Here is a 14377-nt window from a genome sequence, read left to right on the forward strand (position 1 = left end):
TGATGTATAATTAATGGGTGTTCTCTGGCACCACACAGTGGACACATGAAGTGATAGTCATCTCCTACATGCAATGTCCAATATTAATGACAATGTATATCCATGTCAGTTGCCCTCTGGTTAATGTATTGCTGCATTAATATTTCACTGAGGGACTGTTTGTTATTTATCAGAGGGGGGGGGGTGGCTCACCCTGAGTGACTGGAGAAAAATGCATGACACTCCCTCCACCATAAATAACCATATTTTTACCATATTTTATACTGAATACCATATTTTTACCATATTTTATACTGAATACCATATTTTTACCATATTTTATACTGAATACCATATTTTTACCTATGACAATTCCAGCTCTGAAACTCCAGCTCCTCCAACTTAGGAAGGTGGACCTTGAAAAAGTCATCCATGCTTTTATTTCATCATGTCTAGATTATTGTAACGCTCTGTACTCAAGGCTCAGCCAATCTCAGCCGTCTCCCATCTCCAGCTCTGCCAGACTTTTAATGAATTCTAAGAGACAAGACCATATCACTTCACTGGTTACCTGTTAGATATAGAATTGATTTTAAAATTTTACTAATTGCTTTTAAAGTCCTACATGGGCTTGCTCCCACTTACATCACAGATTTACTTGTACCCTATGAGTCTAGTTGCTGCCTGTGTTCCTTCCTTATTGTCCCCACAGCCCACCTCATTACTAAAGGATACTGTGCATTTGCGGTTAGAGCCCCGCTACTGTGGAGTTCCCTACCTGAGGAACTAGCAAACTCAGTACCCTGTTTTAAATCAATCCTCAAAACTTACTTTTACAGAAAGGCATTTTTACAGTAAATCCATTGGTTATCTGTTTTACCTATACCTTTTATACTCTCTGTTTTATCAGGTCCTATGTTCTATGTTTTTGTTTTTGTTTATGTCTCTGTTGTTTTTACTTTGTTCTATGTTTTTACTTTGTTATTGCTTTTTATCATGACAGTGTAATTTATCTTATTCTGTACTTTGTAACTATGTTTTGAAAAGTGTTATACAAATAAAGTTATTATTATTATTAAAAGTGCCCTGAGATAACTTCTGTTGTGTTTTGGGGCTATATAAATAAAATGGAATTTACTTCAATTGACTTAACATATTTAACCTCTGTCAACATCTTTAAATTCATATACTTCTGTTAACATCTTTAACATTTTTAAAATCTTTAACATCTCTCAATGTGTCTCTGCAGGTTGATATGAACCTGAGGGAAAGTTCTGATGAAAACCTGATGGAGCGTTCGCAGAAACAGTTTGGTTCAAGAGAGCAACCAACTACCAACCTGCTGTTCCATCAGATACTACAAACTACAGAGGTACTACTACCATTGAATACACACACTATTGCGATATAGTACAACTACTGCCTCACTGAATCGCCTGTGTGGCTGCCATCTATTGTAACCTGAGATCTTTTCCTTTGTTGCTCCAGGTGAACAGCCCAGAGGTGACTACTCATGGTGAGGGAAGTGGTGTTGGTTGGGTTGATATCCCTCCTTCCTCCTTCATCCACCCCCTCCCGAAACAGCAGAACCTGCCCCAGAGGCCCACCAGCCTCCACCTCCTTTCCCAAACTAAGGAGACCACGTCAGCTTCCTCTCGCCTCAAGCTGGGGAAGCTCAAGTTGAACCACAGACAGGTAGGATCTGATCTGATGGAGTTTAACTGGTCCTCCACCTAAAATCAATCTTAAAGCATCAAACAGTCCCTGTCTGTTGACTTATTCACCAGAAGCTGGGTAGAGTATGGCACAGTAAGCCCTGTCAAGGTCCTGGGTGCTCTTCCTGACCTTGTCATATTTGTGTCATCTTGTCTGTGTTGATCTATGAAGAATGAATCCTCCCTTTGTCATATTTGACATCTTTAAGTCTTCTGGCTGCATCCATCACTCCTTCTACTGTGAAATCTAATTGTGTGAAGGAACCTATGCTGTGTGCCTCTTTCCAACTTACCCGGCTAGTTTTTAGTTTCTGGTTGTCGGAGCTGGAGAATCCAAAACTCTATGAACTTTTTGTGCCCTCCAGTTTCCCTCAGGTTAATCACCAAGCTTTTGAATCAACTTTGATTTGCATAGTCCTGCAGATGTTCTGTGAATTCAGTCCATGTTTTGTCCAGAGTTAGTAAGTGCTTTTCTGCACTAGTTGACATATTTTCCTCTGTTCTTTGCTAACTCATCACTGACTTCTTTCAAACCCTGGGATGTTATGATGTTTACCGTCATAAGCTCAAGAACTTTGATCAAGTTCCAAGCTAAAAGTAGCTGCAGGTGTTTCTTTTTTGAAAGTTGTAAAGAAGTCATTTTGCTCACAAGCTCACACTTTCCATTAAACTACAGTATATCGACAACAGGAGTAAATGTATATTGAAGGATGCTGTTCCTCCGTTGTGGGATTGTAATGTTCCTTGTCCAAAAAATTGCATGTTGTGAAGATGTTATCTTGAGGCTAAGCTTTTCAGGTGTGAATCCTAAACTGTATTTACTGTTTGTCCTTTGTAAATAGGTGCAAATGTGAAACAAGGTCAAGCTAGCTAGTCTAGTTCAGGTCAGCCCAGGGCTAATGTCACTAAATACTATTAACCTACCATGTGATCAATGTGAAATTGAGGGAGTTGCTGAAAAGATCTTTCATCATCTACTGATATCTAATGATCAGGTCCAAAGTTTAGTCCTCAGGTCTGAATCAGCAGATTAATACAAAGTTTAAATGTTTTATCACCATTAACTGAGTGTATAAAATACTGTATTTTAGGTGGAAACAGGCGTTGCTAAGATGAACACGGTAACAGTGACTGAGGCTGCAGAGCCCCACCTGGTAACCATGGTGACCAACAACACCAGCACAAGAGGCAATGACACAACTGAGAACCGAGTCTACTCAACAGCAGTGGTCATCAACAGCTACAATGCAAGAGTCCCCACCCTGGTGACAAATGGTATTATAGATGGTGGTCGAACCAATCCGGCAGGGCCACAGGTTGAGGAAGAGGACAAGATAGAGGGACAGATGAGTGGTGGAGAGGACAGCCATCTGAACCTGCTCAACTCTAGCCCTGATGAACATGAACCACTGCTGCAGAGAGAACAGCTGCCTGCCGAGAGTGAAAACCTTCCACATCTGCATCATCATCATCTTCAGTCACGAGCTGGGAACATCCTGTCTGGACGAGGATCAAACTTCAACAACAACAACAATAGGCTAGTCTTGGGGTCAGAGGTGAAGATCCAGGGTTTAGAGGTTAAACCTGAAAATATGAAGAGTTCAGAGGTCAGTCAGGGTAGAGACACTACTAAGTCTAAAGGTCAGCTACAACCATCAAGTCAGCAGATCAGTGCATCACCTGCTACTGCTCCAGTTTCAAGTCTGGAAAATAAAATCCAGATTCCAGGGTTAGGGTCTGGAAAGGATCCAGATTCTGGCCCAAGTCTACCCTCAACAGAAACAGCAGAAGTCCCAGGAACCCTAGTTTCACAAGCACAAGACCCAGAGACCTCTACTGCATCTTCAAAAAGCCCAATAGATACCCTAACCCTAGATCCAACAGCTTCAACTCTAGAAGCTCTAGATGCTCAGGCCTCAGATCTAGAAGGTCCAGCTCTAGAGGCTCCAGATGTGAATCCAACACCTTCACCACGAGCAGTTCCAACTTCAGAATCAGAATCTTTGGAATCTCAAGGTTTAGGAACCACAGCTCTTGCAGTTCCTGAACCAGAAGCCTCAGCTCCACAACCTACAGCTGTACAAGGTCCACAAACTCAAGGTCTGTTGCAGCCCCAGATGGGACATGCCAAGGCCAGGAGGTCTGAGCGTCCCTGCTCCCTGGACCTGTCCTTGTCCTGCATCTCATCAGGTAAATCAAGATCAAATGAGCAGAAAGGTCAGAGGGTCATAATCATTAGTAATTATCTTCCCAGGACCATGAATTTATGTACGTAAGTGTAAGTGTATGTAAATTCATTGGTAAGCTAGCCAGAATTGCCAAGATATCAGTTTGAATGGTTAAACCAAACAATATTTATATCCTTAAGGCCGGATACACCAAGCTGGACTCAAGGAATTGAGCTAGAACTTAACCTGAACTTAATTATAACTCATTAGAAAGTCTTGTTCTTAGTCTTTCAAATCCAACCTGGAAAACTTTACAGCCAGTTCTATGTGTTATAGTGAACCGTCCTCCTGGTCTGTACTCTGAATTTGTATCTGATTTCTCAGAGTTTTTATCAAACTTAGTCCTTAGTACAGATAAAGTAATTATAGTAGGTGATTTTAATATTCATGTGGACGTTGATAGTGACAGTCTCAGTACTGCATTTATCTCATTATTAGACTCAACTGGCTCTCAGTGTGTAAATAATCCCACTCACTGTCTGAACCACACCCTCCACCTTGTTCTGACTTATGGGATTGAAATTTAACATTTAATAGTTTTTCCACAAAATCCTATTTTATCAGATCATTACTTAATAACTTTTGAATTCCTATTACTGGATTACACACCATTAGACAAAAATGTCTTCACTAGATGTCTCTCTGATAGTACAATAGCTAAATTTCAGGAAGCAATTCCATCAGTATTGATGATGCACTGAGCTCCTCTCTCTCTCCTCCTCTCCATCTGTATGCATTCATGTACCATTAATGCATGTCACTAACTTGGCTTAGAGTTTTTGTGCTTTCTTGTCTCGCAGGAAAATCTAGAGTCCGATTTGTGGGCCAGGGCTGTGGGGATGGTGGCATGGTCCTGTGGGTGTCCTGCTTTGACACCTTCTCATGCTATTACTGTTATTATTATTATTAGTCATATTTCTATTATTATTATTGTTATTATGCTTCTCTTTGTCTCTCTCCCTCCTTCTTTCTCTCTCAACCCAACCGGTCAAGGCAGATTGTTGTCCACCTAGAGTCCGCTTCTGCTTGAGGTTTCTTCCCGTTAAAGGGGAGTTTTTTCTTGCTGCTGTCACCAAATGCTGCTCATGGGGGAATGTTGGCTGTCTGTAAATTAAAGAGTATGGTTTATACCTGCTCTGTGTGAAAAGTGCCCAGAGATAAATTTTTTTTTTTTTATGACGTGGCGCTGTATATAAATAGAATTGAGATGCACTGAAATGAACAGAAAAGAATTGACACAGGTCAACTGATCAAAGAGGAAGTGGAGTTAGTTTAGAACAAATAAAACTGGTGAAATCTCTAATTCACTTGGCTCAACTGCCTCCACCACCAATGTAAGATGCTCAGTCAGTCAAACAGCTGCACCTAGAGGCAGGCTTGTGTCAGTGGTGCTGAACAGCCCACACAAACAATGTTCAATAGTTGTCAGAACATCCTTAGATTTGTATTTATGGTGTCCAAAGGCTGACTGGCTGTCTGATGTATAAGGGTTCTTTAGGCCCAGTCAGAACAGCAATGAAGACAGTACATTTTGGTTGTAATTGCCATTATCAGTGTAAACACTCACTTTGGAGAATATTCACAAGCAAATTTTTGCTGGTGACCCATTGTTGGCCAATTTGTGCAAGGGAACAGAAAGCCAGACAGTCCAAATGGAAGTTAACATATTAGCTGTGTAGAACTATCACTAACTCCACAAAAGAGATGCAGCATGTCTAGCCATCATGCTAGCAGTTGGCTCGCCAGCCATAAAAGCTCACAAACTAGCCCTGCAGGTGATCACTACATCATCAGGGAAGTGTGAACAACAAGCAGTATAGCAGTATATATATACAGTATAGCAGTATATATATACAGTATAGCAGTATATATATACAGTATAGCAGTATATATATACAGTATAGCGGTAAGATCGTGTCACTCATACATTGTTGTGATTTTTTAAATAAAAATGCAGTCATAGATTTTTTAATAATGTTCTCTCCTATCATTTCTGCTTCTTCTCAGTTGATGTTTCCGTGACAGATAACGGCAGTCTGAGCACTTCAGGAGAGAAAATAAAACGTCGTGTCAAGACACCGTACACCCTGAAAAAATGGCGTCCAGCCTCATGGGTTGTTTCCACGGATACAGCTCTCGACCCAGATTTCGAGTTCGGCACAAGTAGCAGTAACAGTCACCAGACCCACATCTCATCCAGTCTTCATAGAGCAGGAAGCATTGGCATTCCAAAAATCAACCAATCAAAATCCAGCATGGCTGTCTTTTTGGTCGGAAGTGGAGCCACAGCGACCATGACCTCTGAGTCTGATGGAATGACCTGCTTCTAAAGTTGTGTTATAATTAAACATTTTCAATTATGTTTTTAAATGAGAGCAGGTTAGTTTTTTCCCACTCTTCGTCTTCCTTTTCTTTTTTTGTGGAAAGAGTTCTCAGTCTGCCACACCATTTGGCAACCCAAACAAACTTTACTGGATGGCGAAATGGCCGCAGTAAAACACTCCCAGGCTACAGTGATGATTTGTTGAAGGTTTTTGACAGTCAGGCAAAGTGAAATCCAACACACCATGGGAACTATTATGGGATTTCATAATGAAGAACTTGGATTTGTATTTAACATCGTATCTTCACTTCTCTATCAACTGGAAGTTTTAGAAACAGCAAACAATGTGCCTCATTCCTGGGGATTCCTTAACTTCTAGATGATTGGCTTATGTTATGACTAGTTTTATGAATAGTGGGTGCAGCCTTGACCCTGCCTGAGAAACAAAATTACCTAGGAGCTCAAAAATCTCTATTGATGGTTATGTAAAAGAAGTCCCTTTCTGGTAGACCTTTAAGCTCCCACTGACTCACCAGTGGCTCCCAGGCTTAAAAATCTCCTCCTATAGTTAGTCAAGTGAAAGGTTTCTCTGTCCTGTTGTCAGTTGGGCTTCTGCTGTGATTCATCATGTGGTTACTGGGTGTGGTCAGTGGTTGACAGGTGTGGCCTTAGGACTGAAACTGCCCCAGACCTCCTTTGAGGACAGAAATTAAATGATTTATTTTAAACATATTTCTGTTGGTGGTGGAGTTAGGGTTCCCTAGTAACCAGTAGGTGAGGCCTCCCTGAGGACTGAAATGTTTTCCTCTTGATGGTGGAGTGAGGGTTTCCCTTATCTAGTAGACAATTGGCTCCTGTTGTAACTAGTCTTGTGGTTAGTGGATATAACCAGTTGCTAGTGGGTGTGTCCTTTACCCTACAGAGTAACAAAATTGCCCAAGACTTAAAAAGTTTGTGTTGGTGTTAAAGCAAAAGAAGTTCCTTACTGATAGACTTCTGGGTCCCACCGAGTCACCTGTGGCTAGTAGATGTGGCCAGTGGCTATTGGGTCCTAATTCAATCACACTTAAGGACTGACATTCCTAAAGACCTTCAGAATTATCTGTTGGTGGTGAGGGTAGATATTTGGACACCTGCTGTGATTTGGCTTTTGGCTAGTTTGGTCAGTGGCTAGCCTTGACCAGAAAGGATTGGGTCAAGTCTGTAGTCTGATTATTTTAAGCACTTTAAACAAAGTTATTTAAGAAACTAACAAACCATATAATGGCCGGTGCAATTAAAATAGTAACAGTGACACATCTGGGATTTCTTCTCTCTATTTGTGGTTTTTGTACGTTTTCTATGATTTAAAGAGGAGTTTTTGCTTCAAGCTCTAACTCTAGCTATGCAGTCAGCTCATGATGATTCCTCCTGTTGATAGTCTGTTTGGATCAGATGTGTAATAGATTGACAACATTGCTTTTGGGGCATTTTTATTCATTTACTTTGCACTTTCTTTTATTAAGTAGTACTCAACTACCTTGTGAGGTCTGCTGTGGCTGAAGGAGAAGAAATGAAAGGAAAGATAAGCCACATTTCTGCTGAGTGTATCAAACAATCAACCTTGTGAACAGTGTAGCCTCAGCCACATACAACCTCCTCAGGTACCTTTACAACACTAGTATAGGCTGAAACACTCACCCCTTTCTTGCTGTTTGAGGATAAGCAGGAGATGAAGAAATAAGATGCAAGTAAAGTCCTTCTGAACTTTCAGAGGAAAGAAGGTGAAAGACAGGAAATGGACAGTTTTTTGGTTTAACAGACAAAATGAACCTTTGAACAACTCCAGAGCTGTTTTATTTACATCTTGTATTGTGTTAGTCACCCGTCCATCTAAGAGCGGCTGAGTTTTGATAGTTAGGACAGAGCTCAACCCCACTATGACTCCATAGTGAGTTACCAGTTTATTAGGTGCACCAGTACAATCTAAAAGCCTCTGAATTCTTCAAACTAAGTGCTTTTCTGTTTTCTAACAACAACTAAAACCCCTTTTCCGAAAGTGGAATCTGGGAGGGCTTTGTAGCATTTTCAGAAACAACTTTTTCACTCCACCTTCCAGTGTGGACATTCTCAATATAGAAACACTTTGACGGGGACTGACCAAATTACATACAAGCTAGCACCCTTCAATAAATCACATCTTTGTGTTTCCAATGTTGTTATGAGAAACACCTGCTAATATAATGAAGTGTAGTACAACATCATCACTAACTGTGGTGTTGACTCAGCTTCTCGCTGACATAGTGTCCAAAAAGACCAGGACTGTTCTGTTGGATTGCTGTAGACTGTACACTTGTACCTCATAAACTGGTAAGTCAACAAATGGTCAAAGGCCATTGAGTGGACACAAAGTAGACACAAGATTCATGTAGTCATTCCCATCCTGATCTGAGGAAACACTGCCAGTTCAAGTTAGACCAAGGTTGGATTTGCAGCTCAGAAGCAGAAATGAGAGACGTGGAATTTAAAAAATGTTTGATATATCTTGCTTAATGTAGGTAATGATTAACCAAGAAAGAGGTTTGGTTCCAGAAATTTAACCACATAACATTTTCTACTCTTGGATATCTCTTTTTTTGTCTGTGTTTTGGTTCATGTCCCTTCCTGTTTTAGAATGGGAAGGACCCTGAAATTCTCCATTCAGCTGAATGTTAGAGAATTTTTCTCGCCTGTGTTGGTTAAGAAACTTTAGCAGCTATTGACTAACAATGAAATGTGTTGGCATGTGCCTGAAATTCCTTGCTTCTTATTCCTCATCTTACCCATCAATACTACATAAATATTGTCGTTTACTCATTTCTATCAGTTATTTTAATTTTTTAAAAACATTTTTTGGGGCATTTTTAAGTTTTTATTATAGTGATAATAAACAAAGGGGAAAAAGAGAGATGGGGAGGTAACATGCAACAAAGGTCCACTGCTGGAATCGAACTGCGGACATTGCAGTTATGTGGCATATGTCTTAACGAGTAGTTTACCATGCCAGTTATTTTCCTTCAATTGTATTTTAAGATGCCTTCTAAAATGTATTTAATTTGAGTTATTTTTGTATTTTCTACTGTTTATACTGTTTTTGATATGCTAATGCTAGAACTTTATGTTTTATACCATGACATTTCTGAAGGCAGACAGGAAGACTTCGTCCAGAGCTAACTGTAGATATCAGACAGGTGTAGGAGGCTAACTCAACCAGAATGCTACTCTACTCTAGTGGATGTTCATTATTTTTGGAACTGGGGTTTACCTATTTTAAGCAATTGATGCTTGGTTATAAAATTAATTCCCACGCTCAGTATTTAGCCCTTGCTGTTGGCGAACTCTGGTGTAAATAGCCCTGGTTAGCTCTGGTCTGACAACTTCATTCACAAGGAACAAACGTAGGTTTCAAGGTATCTAAGAATGATCTGAGAACTTCTGGTGTGTTCAGACTGAATATGAAACAAATTCGTGCAAATATGGTTGCAGTATTTGTTTATTCATCCCAAACAGCTGGCACAACTCTACAGATGTTAGCTGTAGCTATCTTCTAGCTAGTTTGTAACTACAAATAATGTGTGTGTTTGTATTCAGTTCATTGACTATTCATTCTTTGACTAACCTCAGTTATTCTTGTTATTTTCCGTCAGTTTTCGTCACATGAATTGAAGTCAAACAGCTTTGGGCCAGAGATGTTGTTAGGATCTTGAAACATTGGAGGCTTAGCCCAGCCCAGAAATCTTTACATTTTCACCTCATAATTGCACAATTTTCAAGTTATTTTAGAGTAAAATGAATATAAGATGTGCTCTACCAAAAGTTCCCAGTCAGGTGTGTAGGCTGGCTTTTAGCTGCAGGAGTAAAACCCTCAGAAAAAATAAGAGCCTTGATGTTGATGAAGCCGTCACATTTTGAAAATTGACCAACCCTGGTCTCATAGCTTCTGCTTCTGTTGTGTGACAAGGGCTCCTTTTGAACAGTGACCAATTTGAACTGTGACAAACTGTGCTAACTCTGTGTCTTTCTGTCTATCTGATACTCTCCTCTTCTTCACCTCTGCAGAAGCTGTTTGTTGTACTCCTCATCTCCTCTTCTCTGTCCTCCTGTTCTCTGCTCCTCTCTCCCATCCTGGTCATTAAAAGGATGCAATCAGCCACCCAAAATCTAACAAAATCTCTCATTTTTTGATGCTATGAGTAGATCATAAACACACATTATTTATTCATTTATTTTATACATAGACTTAACCAATTATTTCAACAGACCAATCAATATTAGTTTATACAAAAGCAAACCATTAATCCACTATTCCATCCCGTAGGGGCTCAGTAGTCATCACTGCTCATTATTCCATATGGGCTGACAGTCACACAACACAGCAGCACTATTGGATGTCAGCTACAGGCCAATATTCAACGCAGCAACAGATGTACATCAATCGGCATTCTGTTGCTATTTATTACTTACTGCAGTGTAATCAATGGATTCTGTGCTCTCTCTCCATCTGATAACATCTGTCTTCATGGCCTCATCCTTTCCTCTGTTGGGCTTTTCAGAAATAGTGTGCCTTGTGACAAAAACACTTGAGAACCACTGAGCTAGACTAGCTAACTAGTCACTTCACCAACCTGAGTGTGTAGATAAGGACGTGGCACTCGTCCTGACTCATCTGCTGCTACAGCAATTCCACCTCTTCTAGCCTCACCTGCACCTCGTTGCCTTCATCCTTTTTCTTTCTGAAAAGGTTTCTTATATCCATAGCCTTCAAGGCTTGCCTTATTGAATTAGCTAGCTGTCACCAGATGCCAACAATGACAAGCCCTGTAACCTGTGCGCCGTCTCTCGCGCACTCACACAAAATAGGCAAGTGCAGAGTAGTGTGAAGTAGATCTGCTGCTTGACACACGCAGGACCCAAAACGTACTTGTGTTTTTGATCAGTGATGTCATATTATTTTTCAAGGGCTTTGATGCATGATCGTAATGTGATGAATAGATCCGGGGGTACTTTTTTTTTGAGATCCGTGGCTATTCATAAAACATTCAGGGCTATAGCCTCAGACGCCCAGGCCTGATGACGCCACTGAATTTAGCTGAAACATTTTCAACTTATTCAGAAGCTCCGTTCAAGTTTGTGACTGCTTAGTGTTTTTTCTTTGACTTAATACCACCGTGCTGCTGAAATTTTGCTCTATATTGAGTCTGAACTCACCTTTAGTCCTTTGTTGACTGGTTTAATGTGCAAAGGGACAAAGTTAGTTCAGGGCTAACTTTTATCTAATGCTAATAATGCTAATGCTAACCCTGAACTAAAAATGTGCCAGAAAGTGCCGTACACTGCTGGGTTATCCCTTTAAAGTCATAGCTTATAGCTCGTAACTTATATAGTCTTAGAGAGGATGTGCACATGTCATCTGTATAAGAACATTTAAGATTAACAGATTTCACCTTTAGCCTCCCGCATGAAACATTTCACCACTAAAATGTTATTGATATTATTTCAAGAAGCTCCTAAACTGTGGATCTGTTTTTTAAATTCTGCCTGTTTGTATGCTAGTTACTTTATAATATTTAGGCAGAACAGTCTGCAGTACAGATGCAGGCTAACAGTGTTTATTATTAAAAACCCATAATATTTAACTAGAGTTTAACAGTGTATGTCCTCTGGTTCTGATCATTCTGGGACGTTTGAATTTCCCCGTCTGTTGTTGAATATGCTGTGTATTTCTTTGGTTATCCATGTGTATTTATGTAAGATAGTTTTGACTCTCCATTAGTGTAAATACTCTGTATAGACCCACAGCTGCTGACATGATTGTATACTGGGACAGTGAGCTAAAGCTGCGTGCTGCTGCTGGAATTGTTCAGAGCTCTGCTTTGATCCAAAGCACTAACATTCAATGTTAAAACATTCTCTGTGCAACTAAACTAGAGGTCTTTATAGGTCCACTTGGTTCCTAGTAATCAAGACCCGATCCAGAACCTAAGTTGGCTTTGGTCCAAACTACTCAAGTGTCCACCAAGATAAAGGTAATGCTGTCTATTCCAGCGTCCCTGCCATAAATCCACGCTCAGTTGTATGGTAATGCATTATAATGAGAATATTATGTAGATAATATAATATAATAATAGAGTTGGTTCATCAAGATAAACAGTTGGTGGCGCTAATTCTCCAGTCGGTGACATTAAACCAGTCAGTGCTCAAACGATGGAAAACATTTCTGTTAGTTTCATGTATTGATGTGAGGAAGGTTACCGTCTCCTCACCGCTCCACTCTGATCTGATGTTTTCAGCTCTTCCGTGACATCTAAGTCACGTGATTCATGTACGCCAGACACAGACTTTTACACCTCAGACAGCAGGAAACACTTATTAAGATATTTTACCTTTTTTAATTTTTGGCATTTCCACTCAGGTTTTTTATGCACAAACTGAAAATGTGCTTAAAAACAGATAGATGCTGTTTCCCAGCATGATTGTGCATCCTTTCCCCCTATAAAAGCTGCATTTTTGTCACATTCACTGTGCTGCAAGCCTCACTTCTTCTGTCAATATGACGTGTTAAGTGCAAGATACTGACATTATTGGAGCAATGCAATGTGGCTGGTGTGTGGTCTAATGAAGGCTTTGTGCATGCCGCCACCTCCAGAACAGCACAACAGAGCTTTTTGTTTAACTGAACTGGAACTACCAAAACAACGTGGAGGAAACCTCCTGCCTTTATGACCCAACAGCAGACAGTTAACATGCAACAACATGTGAGTTTGTGTAGCGTCGGTCTCATGATCAGCGAAATGGTTCAAGTATTTATGTGATCATGAGCAGCAAAGACACATGATAATTACACATTTTGGAGGGAATGGGTTGAAAAGAAAAAAGGATCATCGTTAACATCACAAGTATAAACCAGAATTAAACTTTTTGCTCCCATCGTCCATGTTCTCCTGGTTTTAATGCAGCGTTTGGGGAAAGAGCTGTCAGCAACACAATCAGTGAGTCAGAGATGCCTCATAACCGGCTATTTAAAGGATCATTCTGGTTATTCTCTATTTTTTTCCTTATGTTTGGATCCAACAACGAACTTATCTACTAACAAGTATTGTGTGTGTATCAAAGCCTGATATGTCTTATTCCTGTTGTTGTCACACCGCTGCACTGGGTGACATGTTCCTTCAGCGTCAAGAGTTTGGTCACATTAGTTTGTTTAGAAACGGCTCCAAAGACTAATAACAGAGAGTAGTTCTGTGTAAGGCAGACGCCACTGAGCATGTGCAGTAACACGGTCCTGTTTACAGCTTCATCAGCTTGTTGTGCTACAGATCACAACCTCTGCACTTTGTACTACATTATAAACTTCTAAAAGAACTTCAGTCCAAGTACTTCTGCACAGAGGAATAAGGTACATCAGGCTTTGAATACATGCACAATACTTGTTAGTAGTAGCATTCTTTCTGCCAGTCGGGTCACCAAATCGCAGGATCGTCTGGTCCAGCCGTGAATCTGACGGCTGACGCTCTCTGTCCTAATTTACTACTTTGTAAGCTTTCATATGGGACCAATTACCTTCACTGCATACTGTTAGTGTTGTATTCTGCAAGCTCAAAAGTCACAATCCTTCTTACTGTAAATCCTGTACATACACACAGTACTCACTCAAAGCATGTCGATGCTTCATCCCAACACGTATATCCATGTCAATGAAAAATCATTAAAAAATATCACAGCTTAAGTTGATAATTATATAAAGTGCAGATGATCCAATATGTCACTGTTTCATTTATGATAATAAATTAAGTTTTCTGCTGTGTTCTGCTTACTTTCTAATTTACTGTTGCTTAGTCATCGTGGCACAAGTATCAGTAAGTATCAATAAAGTTTTATGAGAAGTTGTTGTGGGAAGCAGTAAAATGCAATAAAATACTAATACGTGTGTTTCACTTAATACTTTTAATTTGCAGTACATTAATTGATTTGATTCAGTCTGCATCTCTGTAGAAGTAATTATTGTAGTTTTTCACTAACGCAACCTCGTACAGAGATTAATATCTACAAGCTGTTTGCATTTGGTGCCAAACAGGAAAATGTTGTCAGATGTGAGATTTTTTTAGTTTGGTGTA

General features: G+C 40.0%; 1 protein-coding gene across 1 annotated transcript in view; it reads left to right on the forward strand.

The window, feature by feature from the left end:
* Nucleotides 1–14146, forward strand: part of LOC137192194 (bone morphogenetic protein receptor type-2-like) — a 52362-nt gene extending 38216 nt beyond the window's left edge. The window contains exons 16-19 of the mRNA XM_067602710.1: nt 1229–1351; nt 1468–1674; nt 2786–3884; nt 5930–14146. Coding sequence (XP_067458811.1) covers nt 1229–1351; nt 1468–1674; nt 2786–3884; nt 5930–6252 — 1752 coding nt within the window. The 3' untranslated portion in view covers nt 6253–14146. The remainder of the gene's footprint in view (nt 1–1228; nt 1352–1467; nt 1675–2785; nt 3885–5929) is intronic.
* Nucleotides 14147–14377: the final 231 nt, after the last annotated feature.

Source organism: Thunnus thynnus, chromosome 11, assembly GCF_963924715.1.
Source record: "Thunnus thynnus chromosome 11, fThuThy2.1, whole genome shotgun sequence".
NCBI classification, from domain to species: domain Eukaryota; kingdom Metazoa; phylum Chordata; class Actinopteri; order Scombriformes; family Scombridae; genus Thunnus; species Thunnus thynnus.